Source organism: Hyperolius riggenbachi, chromosome 9 (genome assembly GCF_040937935.1).
Source record: "Hyperolius riggenbachi isolate aHypRig1 chromosome 9, aHypRig1.pri, whole genome shotgun sequence".
In the NCBI taxonomy this organism is placed as follows: domain Eukaryota; kingdom Metazoa; phylum Chordata; class Amphibia; order Anura; family Hyperoliidae; genus Hyperolius; species Hyperolius riggenbachi.
Genome location: NC_090654.1, coordinates 135,718,145 through 135,741,638, shown reverse-complemented (window position 1 = coordinate 135,741,638; position 23,494 = coordinate 135,718,145). Strand labels below are relative to the sequence as shown.

At 45.5% G+C, this 23,494-nt stretch overlaps 1 protein-coding gene across 2 annotated transcripts in view; it reads left to right on the top strand.

Annotated features, from left to right (window-relative positions):
* Window positions 1-3,541, top strand: part of LOC137531747 (NACHT, LRR and PYD domains-containing protein 12-like) — a 108,912-nt gene extending 105,371 nt beyond the window's left edge. For both annotated transcript variants that reach the window (XM_068251712.1, XM_068251713.1), the window contains one exon: window positions 3,287-3,541. In XM_068251712.1, the coding sequence (XP_068107813.1) occupies window positions 3,287-3,380 (94 nt within the window). In that variant the 3' untranslated portion in view covers window positions 3,381-3,541. The remainder of the gene's footprint in view (window positions 1-3,286) is intronic.
* Window positions 3,542-23,494: the final 19,953 nt, after the last annotated feature.

Below are 23,494 nucleotides of genomic sequence, written 5' to 3'. Positions count from 1 at the left end.
AACCTTGTTGCATTGTGGGAAATAGCTGTTTACAGCTGTTTCCAACTGCCAAAAAACCATGTAGCAGCTACATCACTTGCCAACAGTAATAATGTCGCCATGTAATACATGTCAGAATGTAAATCATGGATTTAAAAAAATTTACAATGGGCAAGCACTGACTAAATCATTTATACATAATTATTGTAAAAATGAAGCACTTTTTTTTATGACATTATTTTCACTGGAGTTCCTCTTTAAGTTTGCTATTTGCAGGGCTATAGTGTGACCCAAGCCTAGTTCTGAACTCACTTGTGCCCCTTGAGGCTGGTTTCACACTGTAAATTGGCGTTAACGATGCGGTGCGACACACCCGCCGCATTAGTACACGGTGTTCCCTGTCTGGTATTTGGCCAAGCAGATAGTGACAGGCGCTTGCAGTCATTTCCTGTTTTCGGTATGCGAAAGTGCACGGAAGGAACACCAATGTTTTAAAAAGCGCTGCATTGCCATAGACTAACATGACTTCTGGGACAACGCAGATAGCCGCAGGAGCTGCGCGGTAACGTAGGTATTCTCTAGCGTTAAGCCTCGTTTCCATCTATGCACTTCTGTCCGCTTCTGTCCGCTTTTCAGCAACATGTATCAATCTGTAACATTGACATGCTGAAAAAAAGCGGATAGAAGCGCACAGATAGAAACAAGGCCTAAATTTGGGCACTTTTGGCGCAATGTACCGCAACGTAGGAGGTATGAACTTCCCCAATCCCCATAGACTTTCATTAGGTTGCAGTAGCAGGGCGGTAATTTGCAGCAACGCACTACGCTAGTGTGAAAAGTCCCTGAGCTTCACAAATATTGTGTTCACTAAGATCAATAGATATACTTGAAACACACCGGAAAAAAAACATGATGTGGCCACACCTAATACATAAATTATGCTAAACTGTTTTTACAGATGTATAGCTGAACATTGTTCAAAGTCATGTAATTTGTGAGCCTACTGCATATTTTAGTAAGCAGTGGCAATGTGTATAGTGTCACTGGGAGGGAGAAGGCACCCCAAAAAATAACCATGAATGTAATAAATGTAAAATGGCTTACCTCTAAGAAGAAGGGGCAACTCCGTTAAGAAATAAATTTCAACAAACAGACACAAAACCGATAACGCGTTTCACGGAGCACAGTCCGCTTCCTCAGATCAAATAAAGTAACGTCTGAAAAGATGAACAATATAGACACTCTTAGCACAATACACCAAAATACAATATTAAATATTAAAATGTTAGATCAACATAACATAAAGGTAAAATGAAACGGGTATATGAACCATCATCTGTTTTTTTTCAATCATATATTTCCTCCCCTCCTCTTCCTTCATGTATCTATAATCTCATAAACCATAGCAGTTGGCTATAACAATTCCATAAAGTACAGCATGCTAAACTAGCTGTGGGGTCCCCTCCTACAGTTGTCCCCCATGCATCTACCTAATTTGCCTATGCCTAAAAACGGCCCGGGAGAAAGTATGACACGCACAAGCCAATAAAAAATAACTTTTAAAAACTTTTACTTGAGAAAGTTGTAGTGCCTTTAGGCCTAGTTCACAATATAGATCGCCAGCGCTATCGCAAGTGCTGAGCAATTTATTGAGCGATTTTGAAAGGGCTTTTCTAAGTGCTTTTGCGTAACTTTTTTCACTCACTTCCTGAGTCAGGAAGTGAACTCTTTGCCCCAGAAATGAATAAATACATTGTATTTATTCATTAAAAGCGATCTGGAAATTGCTTTTCAAAGCTCTTTTTGAAGTACTTAGTGATTTCCCTATCCTCTCTTTTGAATTGCAAACGACCTGAAAATGGTGCAGGAGCCGCGTTTGCGATTGGATAGAAAGCTCATCGCTCATGTGAGAACACTCACATAAGCAAACATTACACAAACACTTTTTAGGCGACTTTTAAAATCGGCAGATTGTGAACAAATTTGAACAAGCCTTTAAAGTGTACCAGAGATGGCACACTACAAAGTTTTTTTTACCTACCTGGGGCTTCCTCCAGCCCCATAAGCACGGATGTGTCCCTCTCTGTCCTCCCACGGTACTCCGTTTAGCGGCAAGCAGCCATGGTATCTGGTTTAGTGACGTCAGCCGGGCTCTTCTGCGCATGCGCAGGAAGTCCGTGCATGGGCAGAAGACCCAGACAGAATCCAACTGAGCCAGTTACCGGGGTTGATTGTGGACGAATGGAGGACAACGGAAGGACGGCGAGGGACGCATCTGTGCTTATGGGGCTGGAGGAATCCCCGGGTAAGTAAAAAATCTTTGTACTGCGACATCTCTGGGTTTTTTAACCACTTCGCATCCAGACCTTGTTTTCCCCTTATTGACCAGAGCAGTTCTTACGCTTTAGCGGTGTCCCTGTTTAATCACCAATAACTTCACCTGTACTCGTGCCACTTAAATGATCTATATATCGTTTTTTTCAAGACAAACTAAGCTGTCATTGGGGGGTATTTGGTCCCAAATAAAATGTTCCCCTCTATGCATTTTAATGGGAAAAAGGGGGGAAAATAAAAAAAATTCATTATTTCTCAATTTTGATCAATTTCTGTTTAAAAATAAAAATTGCGATTGACATAAAAACGGTGCCACCAGTTAAAGTCGCCCCAGTATAGATATCCAGATGTGTCCCCAGTATCAACCCCCCCCCCCTGTACAGCCAGATGTGTCCCTAATATCAGCCCCCCCAGCATAGCCAGATGAGTCCCCTGTGTTTGCCACCCCTAGAATAGATTGACAGATGCACCCTCAGGAATAGTGCCCTTCTTTATAGTCATCAAGCCGGGACCCGGGTTTCCGGCAATATGCGGCTGACTTCAGAGCGGTGATCGGAGGATCAGGCTTCAGGAACGTCGCAGGACCGAGGTAGGTGAGTGTGGCTGCTTGCTTGTGCATTTTTATTAACTATTTGTGCGCCGAGAGGGACAGATGAAGGATCGCTGCAGTTCACTACTGCAGGGATCGTTCATGGGAGGGGGGTGGACTAATTGGCCAAAAGGGAACATGTTCCCTTCCACCAATTAGTAATGCAGCTGACAGTGCCGGAGGGTACACTCTGCAGCGCACCCGACCGTGCACAGCAGGGCTGCAAGGAGGTCAGTATATCTACGTCGATGTGGCTTGGAGGGTGCCACAGCTGACGTAGATATACTGTAGCAGTGGGGAAAGTGGTTAAACCTAAAAATGTAATAACTGTGTTTCTTTAATCATCTTTGAATCTACTAATTGCTATTTTGTATTTTCTTCTAGACTCGACATTAAGGGATTTTCTAAAGAAACAAAAGAAATCTTAATGCGAGAGCTGCAGAATTTGCATAATGATGTAAAAATTGATATTCTGTAAAGCCATGGAGCTTATTGTTTGCAATTTTTCTTCAAGGGAATGCTATAATGCAGGGGTCTCAAACTCGCGGCCCGCGGGCCATTTGCGGCCTCGATACAATATTTTGTGGCCCGCGCCGGCAAAAGCTACCTTATAGTTCGCTTCAGTGCTCCCATTACAAGTAATCCGCCGCATCCCCGTCGCTAAACGAGGGCTGCAGAGCCCCCAAATCGCCTCGGGGGCAATCCGCCGGCATTTCCTGGAAGGGGCAGAGCTTTCAGCTTCAGCTCTGCCCTCCTGACATCAATCGCCGCACGGATCGCCGCCTCTTCCCACCCCTCTCTGTGAAGTAAGCGTGAGAGGGGCGGGCAGAAGCGGCGATGCGCCGCGATTGACGTCAGGAGGGGCAGAGCTGAAGCTGAAAGCTCTGCCCCTTCCAGAAAATGTCGGTGGATTGCCCCTTGGGCGATTTGGGGGCTCTGCAGCCCTCGTTTTGCGGCGGGGACACGGCGGATTACTTGTAATGGGAGCACTGAAGCGAACTATAAAGGTAAAATAGGCAAAATATTTAGCTTCAGTGTGAATTTGATTTTGAAATAAAAATCAATGCAAGGGACGGAAAGGGGGGGGGGGGGGGGGGGTTGAGCTGCTGATTGTGAAATCCCTTATGCGGCCCAGCCTCATCCTGACTTTGCCTCCTGCGGCCCCCAGGTAAATTGAGTTTGAGACCCCTGCTATAATGGTTGTAAAAATGGCTAATTCTGGCTTTATCATGTAAGCTTAGAGGGCCACCTAGTTAACAAATTCAGGTAATATAATTACAACATAAATACCACAAGTGTATGATAGCGTGGAAGGGGGAGGGGCAGAAAAAGAGGGTGTGGGGAAAAATAATGGAGGGGGAGGGGACAGAAAGAGGAAAGAAAGAGGGAGAAGGGGGAAGGAATTGAGAGAAAAGAAAGAAGCACAGGAGGTGGAAAGGATGGTTAACGTGAAACTGAAGTGAAAAAATGTATGCTGTAATGATTTTTATGTCTAGTACTGATAATTAATAGAATATTAGTAGCAAAGAAAATAGTCTCATATTTTAATTTTTAGATATATAGCCTTTTTTTTATAACATTGCATAATTCTGACGTACTGGCAATTACAAGCCACACTCTGTATTTTAAACTATAAGGCTTCTTTCACACTAAGACGTTGCGTTAGTTGCTACGTTAAGGTCGCATAACGTGCACCTAACGCAACGCATGGTGGTGGTGGCAGAGGACGTTAGCAAAGAGCCGCGTTAAGCGGCTCTTTGATGTGTCCGTGATGCGTACTACAGTACGCATGCGCTGGTGGAGACCACATGAGCGGAACACTCCGCATCACGTGGTCCCGCCAGTGACGTCAGCACAGTGCAGTGAATATTAATTAGTCATGTGGCTAATCACTGCGCCTGTGCAAGCAGGCTAACGCGGCAAAGCCGCTCTAACGCCGTAGCATGCTGCACTTTAGATTGACGTGCAGCGTTACAATGTAACGCAACGTGGGCACTGTGAACAGCCCATTGCAGTTACATTGCTGTGCGTTGGGGAGCGTTACAGGCTGCACTAACGTGCGCCTGTAACGTCCCACTGTGAAAGCAGCCTAAAGGTAGCCATACATCAGATAACTTGGCGGCCGATCAAGCACCCGATTCTTTTATTATAATCGAATGAAAATCTGTGCCGCCAAGTGCATGCCCAACCGACAATGCAACCAATGTCGATCCTGAAATTGGTTGCATAGTCGATCGCTCATGATGCAAGATGTTGGGCCGATTTGCTCGATCAAGTGCAGCATCACAAGGCTGATTCCCGAGAGATTTTGTGCTGAAATTGATCATGAATCGGCCTGTGGTGTATGGGAAGCTGAAAGATCTCTCTCTTATCAGATTCGATTAGAGAGAGATTTGTCTCTTTGTAGAATCTGCCCATACATCTCTATATGTATGGCTAAATAAGCAGAGCTAATGACCCTTTCAACTTCCCTGCAGTAGAAATCTTACCTAATGTAGTCTCAGAAGCCAATATGCATAACTTTTTCTCCTGAGTTTTCTCCTAGAATTTTTTTGAACTTGTCAATAAAATGCCTTTTGACCCACCAGAAACCAAGAAAGTACTCAGAATAATTTTGATAGTACTTTTTGACCTACTTTTTGGTACTTTTTTAGTTGAAAAGTGCTGGAAAGTTATTTTAAATCGAAGATGAAAAATTATCTCCTAGGAGAAAACTCAGGTAAAAAAATGAATTGCATATGAGCGTCTGACTGTTTCTTTGATGTATAGGTGCTCCAGAAAACAGAGAACTCAGAGAGGCTCTTTTGCATAGATAACAAAGTTTCTTACCTCTTCCTGTACTGGAAACAATACTCATATCTGTGCTACTAATGTTCTATTTCTTAGCTGTACTACACATACAAATCATTATCTCATACGTTTATTTTCGCTTAAGATTACCTTTAACGGGATATTAATAAACTATTGTTGAGGTTTTTTTTTAGTTTTTTTTTTAATAAAGCTGTTTTGGGGGAAAAAATATGTCAGGCAAGAGCAGAGAGAACGCTCACAGCAGGATCAAAATATCGTGATCTAATTAAATCAACCTCTCACAGGAATAGGCTACAGTATTTCATTTTTGGAAAGCAAAACAGTCCTAGGCCCCAGTGGCATATCAGGGATGGTCGTAGTCAGCCAACTTCGCTATGCTGGAACTACGTGTAGTTTTACGCAATTACGCTTCGCCAAACTACGGCGTTGAAATCAAATATTCGCTTCATATGCATTTTGAAGACTACGCGTTAAAATACGCAATTACACATAGTACAAAGCGTAGTGTATGCGGATGCTTAGGCCCGTATGCAGAAAATTTTACGCATTCATTCCTCTTTAATCGCTTATATCGGGAACTCTTCTATGCGTACATTCCCCTTTCCAATGCGTAAATTTGTAAGCATTCAATCGCACGTGGAAAATTAGACTTGAGTAATGCATTCGTAGTTTCACTACGCAATACACATGTTAACTACACATAGTGGGCATAAGCTACGCATAGCGGTACTTTGCTACACGTAAATTCGTAAGCGTAGTTTTGAAACGGCACCTACGAACTACGATGTGTAGATTCGCATCTGCCGTAGTCTGCTCAGCTAAGCAGCTGTGAGCCCCAGAGCAAGTTTTACATTGGGCCCCCCAAGCACTATATACATAATAATTGATATGGCACACCAAAACCAATCAACTAAAACTACAGTGTCAGAGGTGTAAGCAGGGGATGGGAAAATGTGTGTCGATGATCACTACCATTCAAAGCATCTATAGAAGTGATTATTACTAGCACAGGACTAAAGAGAGAAAGAGCTAATACTGAGGTTGTTGGTGGGCCACTAGGGGCCCCTCTGGCCCAAGGGTCCCGATGCATTTGCAACCTCTGCAACCCTATTGCTATGCTACTAGGCCCTCATTTAATTCACTTTTTCTCCTAAGTTTTCTCCTGGAGATAATTTTGCCTCTTTTGTTTAAAATAACTTTTCAGCATTCTGCAATGGAAAAAAATACCAAAATGTAGATGAAAAAGTACTATCAAAATATTATGAGCATTTTCTTGCTTACTAGTGGCTTAAAATACATTTTGTTGATAAGGTCTGGCATTAACAACTAGGTGTAAACTTAGGAAAAATTGAATAAGGGCCCTAGTTCCCTAACTGGGAAAATATGGTACCTTGATTAAGTGAAGGATGATTTTTACCCTGATGGTATAATCTTTACCACTGAGTGGGTGGTCAAAATGTATTATACAGATGGGGTGGTAGGTAAATATCCAGATGAAACTCAGAGAGGTAAATATGCAGATGAAACTCATGAAGATGAAAAATTATCTCCTAGGAGAAAACTCAGGTGAAAAAATGAATTGCATATGGGCGTCTGACTGTTTCTTTGATGTACTACCCACTCAGTGGTTTCATGCACCAGAACCAGTCTCTTACTTTTGTGAGACACAAATTTATCTTACCTCCTTACAACATTAGTTTTTGGGAGAGGCACTATTGGTATAGCATATTTTTTATTATTTGTTTTTATTTATACTATTGAGTTTTTTATTTTAATTGTTGTTTATCTGTTTAAAAGAAAGCTTTTTTAAATAGATATACAGGGTGTGCAGAATTATTAGGCAAGTTGTATTTTTGAGGAATAATTTTATTATTGAACAACAACAATGTTCTCAATGAACCCAAAAAACTCATTAATATCAAAACTGAATATTTTTGAAAGTAGTTTTTAGTTTGTTTTTAGTTTTAGCTATTTTAGGGGGATATCTGTGTGTGCAGGTGACTATTACTGTGCATAATTATTAGGCAACTTAGCAAAAAACAAATATATACCCATTTCAATTATTTATTTTTACCAGTGAAACCAATATAACATCTCAACATTCACAAAAATACATTTCTGACATTCAAACACAAAACAAAAACAAATCAGTGACCAATATAGCCACCTTTCTTTGCAAGGACACTCAAAAGCCTGCCATCCATGGATTCTGTCAGTGTTTTGATCTGTTCACCATCAACATTGCGTGCAGCAGCAACCACAGCCTCCCAGACACTGTTCAGAGAGGTGTACTGTTTTCCCTCCTTGTAAATCTCACATTTTATGATGGACCACAGGTTCTCAATGGGGTTCAGATCAGGTGAACAAGGAGGCCATGTCATTAGTTTTTCTTCTTTTATACCCTTTCTTGCCAGCCACGCTGTGGAGTACTTTGACGCGTGTGATGGAGCATTGTCCTGCATGAAAATCATGTTTTTCTTGAAGGATGCAGACTTCTTCCTGTACCACTGCTTAAAGAAGGTGTCTTCCAGAAACTGGCAGTAGGACTGGGAGTTGAGCTTGACTCCATCCTCAACCCGAAAAGGCCCCACAAGCTCATCTTTGATGATACCAGCCCAAACCAGTACTCCACCTCCACCTTGCTGGCGTCTAAGTCGGACTGGAGCTCTCTGCCCTTTACCAATCCAGCCACGGGCCCATCCATCTGGCCCATCAAGACTCACTCATTTCAAAAGTCCATAAAACCTTAGAAAAGATATTTCTTGGCCCAGTCTTGACGTTTCAGCTTGTGTGTCTTGTTCAGTGGTGGTCGTCTTTCAGCCTTTCTTACCTTGGCCATGTCTCTGAGTATTGCACACCTTGTGCTTTTGGGCACTCCAGTGATGCAGCTCTAAAATATGGCCAAACTGGTGCCAAGTAGCATCTTGGCAGCTGCACGCTTGGGTTTTCTCAGTTCATGGGCAATTATTTTTGCCTTAGCATTTCCACATGCTTCTTGCAACCCTGTTGACTATTTTGAATGAAACGCTTGATTGTTCGATGATCACGCTTCAGAAGCTTTGCAATTTTAAGAGTGCTGCATCCCTTTGCAAGATATCTCACTATTTTTGACTTTTCTGAGCCTGTCAAGTCCTTCTTTTGAACCATTTTGCCAAAGGAAAGGAAGTTGCCTAATAATTATGCACACCTGATATAGGATGTTGATGTCATTAGACCACACCCCTTCTCATTACAGAAATGCACATCACCTAATATGCTTAATTGGTAGTAGGCTTTCGAGCCTATACAGCTTGGAGTAAGACAACATGCATAAGAGGATGATGTGGTCAAAATACTCATTTGCCTAATAATTCTGCACTCCCTGTATATTGTTTTTATACCTTTGTTTCATTATGCCATTAAATTTTGCACAGAAAAGTACATTACATAATAAGGGTGCAGGTTACAATCAACTAGAAACATGGCACACAAGGGAAAGAAGACTCTGCACAAAATAGCTTACAGTTCAAGAAACAAAGAATATGGCAGGCAAGAGAGATGTCAGCAGCTGAAGATGATGAGAGCTGTGAAGGGTTGGGCAAGGGTTGGGGTAGAGTGGAAAATTATGAGAAAATTACTATTACTAGTTACTATTACTAGTACTAGTTACTATATGCACATTACATGAACAAATGCAAGAGTAGAACTAAGTGCACACTTTGCATTTTTCTTTGCCAAGCTTTTCAATACAGATGTTTTTGACAAAAATCTGAACTGTGTGCATATGTCCAGAATCTATACTCTTTATTTCAGAACAACTTGCCCAGTTGTTTATTCTTACTGTATGAGTGATCAGTTGCACAAACATGAGGTCTTGTTAATTATTTTCCATGCCTGCACTAACTGACTGACAGCAACATGCACACTCCCAAACTGTAACACCGTGTTGCTGTAGGATCATAATGGGGGTAGCTACGGAAAGTAGTAATTGTGTGCTCAGTGTCAAATTACAGCATTTGAACTAATGTGCAGCAGTAGTCTGAATGTCATAATTATCAGTTTTGATTATTGTGGTAGTGCAATGGGTAAAGCTAAAAATGTTAAAACAGACGTGTGAACAACCCAAAGTATGGTTTGGGCCTATTCATTATGTAAATTAGTCCACTGCCATCCGCTCAGGAACTAAGCAAGCGTGAACTCCCACAGGAAACACACAATCTCTAGCTTAGCTCCAAGAACTACTTGAAAGTTCCTGTTCAGATAATGGGAAATTTTTACATAAATCAGCATATATATACAGATGGCAAAAGATTTTATTACGGTAAGTACCTTCAGAGATTTGCTCAAAAATTGCTGCTTCTAAAGGTGTTTTATTTGTAGATACTGTTCTATAGTTATTTATATACCATACTTAAAATTGCAATTTTATATATTTATACATAAAATGTTGTGTGTTACTATAGTTTACTTTTGTACTAGGTACTGTTGTATGTTATAAAAGTAATTTTCACTGAAATAGTTATTCCTTGCCTGGTGCATACGGTTACTGTACTGTGTTTTTGTTCTATTGTGTATTATTTTGGTTTGTGTTATTTTTGTTGCAATATTTTTGAGTATAATCTCTCTAATAAAAAGTGTAACTATTCTATATAGTCCATCCATCAATATAAGCTATAAACAGACTTCTGATCAGCCATTTCTGTCTCTGTATCACAGCACTGAATTTCCATACCAACACCTGCTGTTCTCATATAGTGCCTTATAAACTGCACCCACCTGTTGAACTTGCTCCTCCCCAATCACTGGATTGCTTGCTCTTTTTACTTTTTTCTCAAATGCTGGAGCATGAAAGGCATATTGGATGCTAGGCATGTCATTCACTGTGAATGATTCACATAACTGAAGCATGGACAGCTCACTCCAACCTGAATAATCACAAATACCTTCTGTTTTAAGAAGGTACATTTCTGATTAGCATAGTATTTAAAAAAAAAAAGGTTTTTGGTTCTTTTTAGCCCTTTACACACCCCTAAGAGCTCTAATTCACCATGCGCTTGCTGGGTAGTCTATAACTCTGGGTGTCTTAAAGGGATACTGTAGGGGGGTCAGGGGAAAATGAGTTGAACTTACCTGGGGCTTCTAACGGTCCCCCGCAGACATCCTGTGTTGGCGATGCCACTCACCGATGCTCCGGCCCCGCCTCCGGTTCACTTCTGGAATTTCAGACTTTAAAGTCTGAAAACCACTGCGCCTGCATTGCCGTGTCCTCGATCCCGCTGATGTTATCAAGAGTGCACAGCGCAGGCCCAGTATGGTCTGTGCTTGCGCAGTACACTCCTGGTGACATCAGCGGGAGTTAGGACATGGCAACGCAGGCGCAGTGGTTTTCTGACTTTAAAGTCAGAAATTCCAGAAATGAACTGGAGGCGGGTCCGGAGCATCGGTGAGTGGCTGCGCGGGCACAGGATGTCTGCGGGGGACCATTAGAAGCCCCGGGTAAGTTCAGCTCATTTTCCCCCGACCCCCCTACAGTATCCCTTTAAGTCCTACCCCATAGAGCAACATTAATGCATGCCATGCACTGTTAAGGATCAACCAATCAGATACAGTCTGTATGCATGTTGGATTATTGTGTCTCTGTACAATTAACAATCTGACACATCATTGCATTCCAGTGGTTCTGGAGATGTGTGTAGCTTACAGGAACAACAAAGGATGATTTGTGTATTCAGCAGTGATGCATTGTGTGACACATCCCATGCTCACTCCAACCTGAATAATTGCAAATACCTTCTGTTTTATGAAGGCACATTTCTGTTTTGTGAAATGAATGCTGGGAATGTAGGATATTGAAGTGGAATTTACACATACAGAGGAAGGGCAGGGATGCCATGAATGTCATTTTGTAACAACATTTTAATTGAACATTAAAACAACGTAGCACCAGGGCCGGCGCTACCATAGAGGCAAAGGAGGCAGCTGCCCCAGGGCCCCAGAGCTTGTAGGGGCCCCCAGTGGCTACAAGAGGGGAAAAAATTCAAATCGACTTCATAGTTTTTGAGAAAATCGATTTTAAAGTTTCAAAGGAAAAAAAATACACATTTAAAAACCCGTCGACTTTAATGGTTAATAGCAAATCCACCTTAAATACTAGAAACCCTAAATTTGCAGGATATGTTAATGAGATCATTGGGAATAAGAGGAAAATAACAATTTTTCAAAAAGACCTTATAGTTTTTGAGAAAATCGATTTTAAAGTTTCGAAGGAAAAAAGTATACTTTTTAAATGCAGTAAATGTCACTTTTAGTACCTAACAGTAGTGTAATTTTACATGTATCAAAAGAAAGAGCAATACATTTCCTGACGGGGTTTCCAGGGGGTCCATACGCAGCCGCGTAAAATCTTCTATGAACTCGTCATACACCTAACAGAATACCTTGGGGTGTTTTTTTTTCTAAAATGGGGTCACTTGTGGGGTTCCTATACCGCCCTGGCATTTTACGGGCCCAAAACCGTGAGTAGTCTGGAAACCAAATGTCTCAAAATGACTGGTCAGGGGTATAAGCATCTGCAAATTTTGATGACAGGTGGTCTATGAGGGGGCGAATTTTGTGGAACTGGTCATAAGCACGGTGGCCTTTTAGATGACAGGTTGTATTGGGCCTGATCTGATGGATAGGAGTGCTAGGGGGGTGACAGGAGGTGATTGATGGGTGTCTCAGGGGGTGGTTAGAGGGGAAAATAGATGCAATCAATGCACTGGGGAGGTGAACGGAAGGGGGTCTGAGGGGGATCTGAGGGTTTGGCCGAGTGATCAGGAGCCCACACGGGGCAAATTAGGGCCTGATCTGATGGGTAGGTGTGCTAGGGGGTGACAGGTGGTGATTGATGGGTGTCTCAAGGTGTGATTAGAGGGGGGAATAGATGCAAGCAATGCACTGGCGAAGTGATCAGGGCTGGGGTCTGAGGGCCTTCTGAGGGTGTGGGCGGGTGATTGAGTGCCCTAGGGGCAGATAGGGGTCTAATCTGATAGGTAGCAGTGACAGGGGGTGATTGATGGGTAATTAGTGGGTGTTTAGGGTAGAGAACAGATGTGAACACTGCACTTGGGAGGTGATCGGACGTCGGATCTGCGGGCGATCTATTGGTGTGGGTGGGTGATCAGATTGCCCGCAAGGGGCAGGTTAGGGGCTGATTGATGGGTGGCAGTGACAGTGGGTGATTGATGGGTGGCAGTGACAGGGGGTGATTGATGGGTGGCAGTGACAGGGGGTGATTGATGGGTGGCAGTGACAGGGGGTGATTGATGGGTGATTGATAGGTGATTGACAGGTAATCAGTGGGTTATTACAGGGGAGAACAGATGTAAATATTGCACTGGCGAATTGATAAGGGGGGGTCTGAGGGCAATCTGAGCGTGTAGGCGAGTGATTGGGTGCCCGCAAGGGGCAGATTAGGGTCTGATCTGATGGGTAACAGTGACAGGTGGTGATAGGGGGTGATTGATGGGTGATTGATGGGTAATTAGTGGGTGTTTGGAGGAGAGAATAGATGTAAACGCTGCGCTTGGGTGGTGATCTGATGTCGGATCTGCGGGCGATCTATTGGTGTGGGTGGGTGATCAGATTGCCCGCAAGGGGCAGGTTAGGGGCTGATTGTTGGGTGGCAGTGACAGGGGGTGACAGGGGGTGATTGATGGGTGATAGGTGATTGGCAGGTGATTGACAGGTGATCAGTGGGTTATTACAGGGAAGGACAGATGTAATTAATGCACTGGCGAATTGATAAGGGGGGGGGGGGGTCTGAGGGCAATCTGAGCGTGTGGGCGGGTGATTGGGTGCCCGCAAGGGGCAGATTAGGGTCTGATCTGATAGGTAACAGTGACAGGTGGTGATAGGGGGTGATTGATGGGTGATTGATTGGTAATTAGTGGGTGTTTAGAGAAGATAACATGTAAACAATACATTTGGGAGGTAATCTGACGGCGGGTTTGCGGGCGATCTATTGGTGTGGGTGGGTGATCAGATTGCCCGCAAGGGGCAGGTTAGGGGCTGATTGATGGGTGGCAGTGACAGGGGGTGATTGGTGATTGGCAGGTGATTGACAGGTGATCAGTGGGTTATTACAGGGAAGAACAGATGTAATTAATGCACTGGCGAATTGATAAGGGGGGGTCAGAGGGCAATCTGAGCGTGTGGGCGGGTGATTGGGTGCCCGCAAGGGGCAGATTAGGGTCTGATCTGATAGGTAAAAGTGACAGGTGGTGATAGGGGTGATTGATGGGTGATTGATGGGTAATTAGTGGGTGTTTAGAGGAGAGAATAGATGTAAACAATGGATTTGGGAGGTGATCTGATGTCGGATCTGCGGGCGATCTATTGGTGTGGGGGGGGTGATCAGATTGCCCGCAAGGGGCAGGTTAGGGGCTGATTGATGGGTGGCAGTGACAGGGGGTGATTGACGGGTGATTGACAGGTGATTGACAGGTGATTGACAGGTGATCAGGGGGGATAGATACATACAGTACATGGGGGGGGGGGGGTCTGGGGAGAATCTGAGGGGTGGGGGGGTGATCAGGAGGGAGCAGGGGGCAGGGGGGGGGATAAAAAAAAATTGCATTGACAGTTAGTGACAGGGAGTGATTGATGGGTGATTAGGGGGGTGATTGGGTGCAAACATGGGTCTGGGGGGTGGGCAGGGGGGGGTCTGATGGGTGCTGTGGGCGATCTGGGGCGGGGGGGGGGGGGAAATCAGTGTGCTTGGTGCAGACTAGGGTGGCTGCAGCCTGCCCTGGTGGTCCCTCGGACACTGGGACCACCAGGGCAGGAGGCAGCCTGTATAATACACTTTGTAAACATTACAAAGTGTATTATACACTTTGTATGCGGCGATCGTCGGGTTAACATCCCGCCGGCTCTTCCGTATGGCCGGCGGGATGTTGCGGCGGGTGAGCGGCGCCAGGCGGAGGATCGCGTCACGGATGACGCGATCGCTCCGCCCATGCCCCTACAAGGACCGCCGTCATTTGTCTATACGGCGGTCCTTGCGGGGTGCACTTCCCGGCCGCCAATTGTACATACGGCGGTCGGGAAGTGGTTAAAGGCACAGTATGTGCATTCAAACTGCAGTACCAAATTATGCAAGGGCTGAAGTGACCCCACTATTGTCTCAAAATTAAAGGGAGACTGTCATCTATACATAACAAACAGAGCTGGATCATCCACAAAGCAACCCTAGACAGTTTCCTAGGGCCCAGAGAAAGTCTAGGAGCCTAGTGGATGGGGTGAATTTCTGAAGCTTATGTTTTTTCCTAAGCTACAACTATTCCTTGCAGGCATATTGTCTGACACTAGGTGGCAGAGCTCTCAAGCTGATTTGATAAGACAGTACATTTCAACAAGTGTCATGTGAGGAGCGATGCAGTCTATGTTCTTCCTGTCTGTGTAGAATCAAGTTTATATCTTTGCAGCATCAGCCTGGCAAATAAGTGTTTGACAGGAGTAGGAAACATTTCCTGTTAAAATTTCAGGTAGTGTAAATCACAAAGCAACTATTAAACAATATCACGGTTTTCCATGCAAACCTCAATTCACTAAGCTTTTCAAGCACTTTATCGAACGTTTGATATTTTACCTCATGGGTAAAATCTAATTTTGAATTGACAAAGGTGTTATATATTTTTTGAATGTTTTATCGATAAAACCTTCAAGAAATCTATAATACCTTAGTAAATTCAAAATTAGATTTTACCCATGAGGTAAATTATCAAACGTTCGATAAAAGTCTTTGATAAAGCTTAGTGAATTGAGGCCAAAGGGCTTGATTCACTAAGACAAATAGCATGCCTTATCAAAGTTAGCATGCCTTATCAAAGTGAACATGCCTTATCAGAGTAGCATAGCGAACTTATGCCTGCTAATTGGCGATGACGAGAGCTCCACTCGTCCTGCCCTGAACACCTGTGGGTTCGTAGCACTCACTATGCTACTCTGATAAGGCATGTTAACTTTAATAAGGCGTGCTTACTTTGATAAGGCATGCTATTTGACTTAGTGAATCAAGCCCAAAATGTGATATTTAAATGGCTTAGCAGCTGGATCCCACTGTAACACTTGTGTGTTTCTCCTAGGGTTTCTTGTGTCTGCTGTGAAAATCTTAATGATTGCAAATTCTTGAATTGATATAGTGTAATGTGAGCTGTGGGCAGGGAAGTTTAGATGGCTTACTGTGTTACTACAGTTCTCTAATTCATTTTCACTTATTGTGCCATTATAAATACTTGTATAAATGCACAGGTAATTGCAGTGATATCTGAGAGAATTACAGCATAAATTCCTGCTGTATATATTCTAGTCCCTCCATATATGATAGTGCTGTTGCAGCTTTCTGCATATACAACATTACTTGTCTCTCTTTTCCCATACCTCCCAACATTTGGAGTTGAGAAAGAGGGACATTTAAGCCACATCCCTAATCACGCCCCCGTCACACCCCTAGTCATGCATACGATAAAAATTTCATGAGAAAAATATGTTTTATAATTCAAACCACACTGGTCCTTTCTATCCTGGGTCATTTTCCTTCATTTTAACATTTTAAAATTAGTAATATATCAATTTAAAGGATGGGAATAAAGTTTAGAGTCAATCAAACACACTTTTTAGTAGAGAAATCTATATATTTACATAGAAAGAGGGACAAAGTCCTGAAAGAGGGACAAATGAGGAGGAAAGAGGGACAAGGCTCCCAAAGAGGGACTGTCCCTCCGAAAAAGGGACAGTTGGGAGCTATGTTTTCCTACATAACCCTTCATCACTGCGTGCATGTCAGAATTGCTTCCAAGTCTGTCATAAGTTCCCATACCTGTGATCAGCTCATCGGGTTGTATGGGCACATACCAATGCAAAAAGGAAAGAAAATATTCTTTTGACAATTTGTTACAATCAAAATACTTTGTCTCTGATAGCTGATGTCAATTTCTTCAATGGTTACATCATTACAAAACAATTAGAGGGAAACTAATGCCAAACCAGCATACATATGTGTACAATAGCTCTCTTATCCGTTCACTTGTCCTAAGTAACCAGAATCGTGTGTGGTCAGTCAAGCACTGTGAGCAGCACACCCTGCAATCAGCATCTCCATGGGCTCCAAGAGAGAGAGAGTGAGAGAGACTTCTCCCTACTAGAGATGGCCCGAACCTCCGATTTTCAGTTCGCGAACTTACGCAAAAGTTTGGTTCGCGCGAACTTTCGCGAACCGCAATAGACTGCAATGGGGAGGCGAACTTGGAAAACTAGAAAAAATTATGCTGGCCAGAAAAGTGATGGAAAAGATGTTTCAAGGGGTCTAACACCTGGAGGGGGGCATGGCGGGGTGGGATACATGCCAAAAGTCCCGGGGAAAAATCTGGATTTGACGCAAAGCAGTGTTTTATAGGCAGTAATCACACTGAATGCTAAATAGCAGGCCTAAAGTGCTTTAAAACATCTCGCATGTGTATACATCAATCAGGTAGTGTAATTAGTGTACTGCTTCACACTGACACACCAAACTCACTGTGTAACGCACTGCAAACAGCTGTTTGTGTAGTGACGGCTGTGCTGGACTACTGCGCGCACCATGATGAGAGTGCAGGTGATGGCAGCTTTCCAGCCCATCTGGTCGCCGGGCTGAGGTAGCTGAATGACAGAACAGTGACTGTCCAGCTGATCAAATTTGGTCTGACCACAATGAAGCAACGACCTTATTATCTTTGGTGTGCCAACCCCCGAGAAACTCATATAGCCGGCGGTCATTGCTTCATTGTGATACGCAAGCCCCTTCACCACGGCAAGGTATTGATCACGAAGGGGAATTTGGCACATGTACATGCCTTTTGTTTTGTTGTTGCAGCTGCAGTGCAGCCAGAAAAATTAGGCAGGTATGTACACGCACCAGAAAAATTAATATAGCGGCCGCTGCTAGCAGTGGCCTTAAAAATTCAGGAATCCACCTGGAGTCCTGGACCCTGTTGGTGGTGGCGGAGAAGGCAGTGAAATGGCCTGCGGCAGAGATGCTGTGTGGTAGTGGTGCTCAAATACCCTTTTTCAAAATTCGAGTTAGGTCGAATTCGAATAGTAAATTATTCGAGATTAGTCGAATATTCGAGTCGAATAATTTTTACTATTCGATTCGACCTCGGAATTCGAGCTCACTATTCGAGTCGGTATTCGAGCTCATTATTCGAGCTGACTATTCGAAATGGCCTTAAATAGCTTCCAACACTTGCTTTGAGGGTGAATGATGCAAGAAACCTCTTTTTTTCCAAGTAACAACAGCAAGTGATTATGTGGGGATGTTCCTTTAAAAAAAAAAAGTTGAAAAGAGAAGTTGTGTCCAGAAATTTGTTCAGTACTGTATATACTTCTTCTTCTTTATCTTCTATATCTTCTTCTTCTTCTTCTATATCTTCTTCTTCTATATCTTCTTCTTCTATATCTTCTTCTTCTTTTATATTGTCTTCTTCTTCTTCTTCTTCTTCATCTTCTTCATCATCATCTTCTTCTTCTTCATCTTCTTTTTCTTCATCTTCTTCATCTTCTTCTTCATCTTCTTCTTCATCTTCTTCATCTTCTTCATCTTCTTCATCTTCTTCATCTTCTTCTTCTTCTTCATCTTCTTCATCTTCTTCATCTTCTTCTTCTTCTTCATCTTCTTCATCTTCTTCATCTTCTTCTTCATCTTCTTCTTCTTCATCATCATCTTCTTCTTCTTCATCTTCTTCATCTTCATCTTCTTCATCTTCTTCTTCTTCATCATCTTCATCATCTTCATCTTCTTCTTCATCTTCTTCTTCTTCATCTTCTTCATCTTCTTCATCTTCTTCATCTTCTTCATCTTCTTCATCTTCTTCTTCTTCATCATCTTCATCTTCTTCTTCATCTTCATCTTCTTCTTCTTCATCTTCTTCTTCTTCATCTTCTTCATCTTCTTCTATATCGTCTTCTTCTTCACTTATTTCTCTTTTCAAATTTTTTTTTTTAAAGAAATGCAGCTATTTTTGAGCGTAACAAATAGCTGGTGGCGCACGCATGTTGGAAGCGCCATTGTATGTGCTCCCTGGCAGTGGAAACACACAGACAGCAGGAGGTAAATTCAGCAGCAGGAGGAGGAGGATGAGTGTGTGGCAGCAGGCAGTCAATGAGGCAGGCAGCGTGACATAATAGCCCTGGTACCTAGCGGTGATACCAGGGCTGTAAATAAACACAGCAGGCAGGAGGTCCCAGACAGCGGTCGTGCAGCCCACATTGTGTCCAATACACAACTGGGACAACACAGTTTTCAACCCGGGCACCTCAGAAAAATTAAACCTTTTTTTTTTTTTTAATGGTTTTGTAGTTTTGTTTTTACAACAAATTACACAGACAGATATAGCTATTTTTTGACGTAATAGCTGGTGGCAGAGTGGCAGCAGAAGGTAAATCTGTGTACCCTGGCGTTGGGAAACACAGACAGACAGACAGCAGCAGCAGCAGCAGCAGGAGGAATGGAGGAGTAATGTGAGCAGCTATTGTTTGACGTAATAGCTGGTGGCAGAGTGGCAGCAGAAGCTTCTGTGTACCCTGGCGTTGGGAAACACAGACAGACAGCAGCATCAGCAGGAGGAATGGAGGAGTAGTGTGAGTGTGGCAGCAGGCAGGCAGCGTGACATAATAGCCCTGGTACCTAGCGGTGATACCAGGGCTGTAAATAAACACAGCAGGCAGGAGGTCCCAGACAGCGGTCGTGCAGCCCACATCGTGTCCAATACACAACTGGGACAACACAGTTTTCAACCCGGGCACCTCAGAAAAATTAAACCTTTTTTTTTTTTTATGGTTTTGTAGTTTTGGTTTTACAACCAATTACACAGATATAGCTATTTTTTGACGTAATAGCTGGTGGCAGAGTGGCAGCTGAAGGTAAATCTGTGTACCCTGGCGTTGGGAAACACAGACAGACAGCAGCATCAGCAGGAGGAATGGAGGAGTAGTGTGAGTGTGGCAGCAGGCAGGCAGCGTGACATAATAGCCCTGGTACCTAGCGGTGATACCAGGGCTGTAAATAAACACAGCAGGCAGGAGGTCCCAGACAGCGGTCGTGCAGCCCACATCGTGTCCAATACACAACTGGGACAACACAGTTTTCAACCCGGGCACCTCAGAAAAATTAAACCTTTTTTTTTTTTCATGGTTTTGTAGTTTTGGTTTTACAACCAATTACACAGATATAGCTATTTTTTGACGTAATAGCTGGTGGCAGAGTGGCAGCAGAAGGTAAATCTGTGTACCCTGGCGTTGGGAAACACAGACAGACAGCAGCATCAGCAGGAGGAATGGAGGAGTAGTGTGAGTGTGGCAGCAGGCAGGCAGCGTGACATAATAGCCCTGGTACCTAGCGGTGATACCAGGGCTGTAAATAAACACAGCAGGCAGGAGGTCCCAGACAGCGGTCGTGCAGCCCACATCGTGTCCAATACACAACTGGGACAACACAGTTTTCAACCCGGGCACCTCAGAAAAATTAAACCTTTTTTTTTTTTTATGGTTTTGTAGTTTTGGTTTTACAACCAATTACACAGATATAGCTATTTTTTGACGTAATAGCTGGTGGCAGCAGAAGGTAAATCTGTGTACCCTGGCGTTGGGAAACACAGACAGACAGCAGCATCAGCAGGAGGAATGGAGGAGTAGTGTGAGTGTGGCAGCAGGTAGGCAGCGTGACATAATAGCCCTGGTACCTAGCGGTGATACCAGGCCGTAAATAAACACAACAGTAGGTCCCAGACAGCGGTCGTGCAGCCCACATCGTGTCCAATACACAACTGGGACAACACAGTTTTCAACCCGGGCACCTCAGAAAAATTAAACCTTTTTTTTTTTTTAATGGTTTTTTGGTTTTGTTTGTAAAACAAATTACACAGATATATAGCTATTGTTTGACGTAATAGCTGGTGGCAGAGTGGCAGCAGAAGGTAAATCTGTGTACCCTGGCAGTGGGAAACACAGACAGACAGCAGAAGGGCAGTACACAGCAGCCCACTGTAGGTGTAAAATGTGTGGCTGCAGGCGACGTAATAGTCAAAGTGAACCAGGCTGGCTTAGTGAGCAGGAGCCAGGAGGTGGTAAAGGGTGGTAAGGCACATTAACGATGGTTCTTAGCCAGTTCATGTCCCCCTCTCGCCGACAACAGGGGCCAGGAACTCGCCTTCCACCCACGCCTGGTTCATCTTGAGAAACGTCAGTCTGTCCACAGACTTGTGAGACAGACGTGAGCGTTTCTCGGTGACCACACCACCAGCTGCACTGAAGCAGCGCTCGGACAGCACGCTGGAAGGGGGGCAGGACAGCACTTCCAGGGCGTACTGCGCCAGCTCGCTCCAGATCTCCAGGCGCTTGACCCAATACTCCATGGGATCAACAGGGGCATCGCTGTCAAGCCCGCTGTAGGACCCCATGTAGTCAGCCACCATGCGGGTCAGGCGCTGGCTGTGACCGGTGGAGGATGCTGCTGCATGCACCTCCTCTCTAGTCACTGCTGCCGGAGCCTCTACAGTCCTGTAGAGCTCGTGGCTGAGAGACAGCAGGTCTGTGGGGCGCTTGCTGCTGGATGCAGGCACCTGCTGCTGCCTCTGTGCTGGCTGCTGGACAGTGGGGGTGGAAGGCTGGGGGAAGGCTTCCTCCAAGCGCTCAACAAGGGCCTGCTGCAAGCTCCTTATTTGTTGCGCTGGGTCTCCTCCTGCAAGCGGCAGGAACTGGCTCAACTTCCCCTTGAGGCGTGGGTCCAACATCATGCTGATCCAGATGTCCTCCCTCTGCTTCATCTGGATCACCCTGGGGTCTCTGCGCAGGCACGTCAGCATGTGCGCTGCCATTGGGAAGAGGCGGGCCACGTCTGCTGGCACATCGACGGCAGTGCTGCTGTCCTCATCCTCCTCCTCTGCCTCGTCAGCCTCATCCTCTCTCCACCCCCGCACCAACTCAGCTGCACTGTGCTGATCCCCCTCATCAGCAGCAAGGTCAGGGACCTCCACCAAGTCCTCCTCCTCCTCCCCCTCAGAGGTGGACTGTGCAGCTGCTTGCCGCTCCTGCTGGTCCAAGGCTGCCGCTCCCTGTTCCAGCAAAGCATCGAGGGCCCTGTTCAGCAGACAAACCAGGGGCACCCACTCGCAGACCATAGCATGGTCCCTGCTCACCATGTTAGTGGCCTGCAGAAAGGGAGCCAGCACTAAGCACACCTGCTGCATGTGCCTCCAGTCATCATTGGGGACGATGGACGGGATGTTGCTGGTCTTGTCCCTTCTCTGAGCGGCGGAAACAGTGGCCAGGGCAAGGTACTGTTTGACAGCGCGCTTCTGTTCAACCAGACGCTCCAACATCGCCAGGGTGGAGTTCCAGCGAGTCGGAACGTCAAGGATCAGCCGATGGCGTAGCAGATCCAGCTCCTTTTGCACGTCTTCCAGGCTCGCACAGGCTGCAGCCGAGCGCCGGAAGTGACGCACAACGTTCCTTGCCGTTTCCAGCAGTTCGCCCATCCCCTGGTAGATGCGCAATAACTTCTGCACCACCAGGTTCAGCACGTGGGCAAGACAGGGGATGTGGGTCAGGTTTCCCCTGTCTATTGCGGCAACCAGATTGGCCCCATTGTCGGCCACCACCTCTCCGACTCTGAGGCCTCTGGGGGTCAGCCAAATCCTCTCCTGCTCCTGGAGTTTGGCCAACACATGGGTTGCCGTCAGCTTGGTCTTCCCAAGGCTGGCCAAGTGCAGCAGCGCTTGGCAGTGGCGGGCCTTCACGCTGCTGCTGAGGCGGGGGGTTTGGCCAGGTGTGCCGGAGGATGGCAGAGGATCGGAGGAACCTGCTGCAGTTCCCCTGACCCTGCGGGGTGGCACCACCCACTGTGTTGCTGCTGCTGCTGTGCCCGCTGCTGCTCTCCCATCCTCACCCCCTTCCACCAAGCTGACCCAGTGGACAGTGAAGGACAGGTAGCGGCCTGTCCCGAAGCGGCTGCTCCAGGAGTCCATGGTGACGGTGGACCCTTTCACCAACCGCGTGCTCCAGCCCTCGCTCCACATTGGCCATCACAAAGCGGTGCAGTGCAGGAATCGCCTTGCGGGAGAAAAAGTGTCTGCTGGGGAGCTGCCAGTCTGGGGCTGCGCAAGCAAGCAGCGCACGAATGTCGCTCCCCTCCTGCACGAGCGTGTACGGCAGGAGTTGGGAGCACATGGCCCGTGCCAGCAAGCCGTTCAGCTGCCGCACGCGACGGCTGCTGGGAGGCAGAGCCCTAACTACCCCCTGGAAGGACTCGCTCAAAAGGCTCTGGCGTGGCCTTTTGCTGGCACGGGAATCAGCAGACACAGCGGAGGAGGCCACTGAGGACTGGCTGCCAGAACAGGCCTCAGTGTCGGCGGCAGGAGTTGCAGAGGGGGGAGGAGCAGTGCGTTTCCGCACTCCTGCTGGTGCTGCTGGAGGAGCAGGAGGGCGGGTGGCTGCTGTTGCTGCTGCTGCTGAAGGCTGTGCAGTGATGGGTGTGGTGCCACTGCCAGCACCAGATGCCTTCAGCCTCTGGAACTCCTGATGCTGGTGGAAATGTTTCGCAGCAAGGTGGTTGATGAGCGAGCTGGTGCAGAACTTTAAGGGGTCTGCACCTCTGCTCAACTTCCGCTGACAGTGGTTGCAAGTGGCGTACTTGCTGTACACTGTGGGCATGGTGAAAAATCGCCAGATTGGTGACAGAAACATCCCCCTACGGCATGGAAGCGCTGCTGCCTGTCTCCCTGT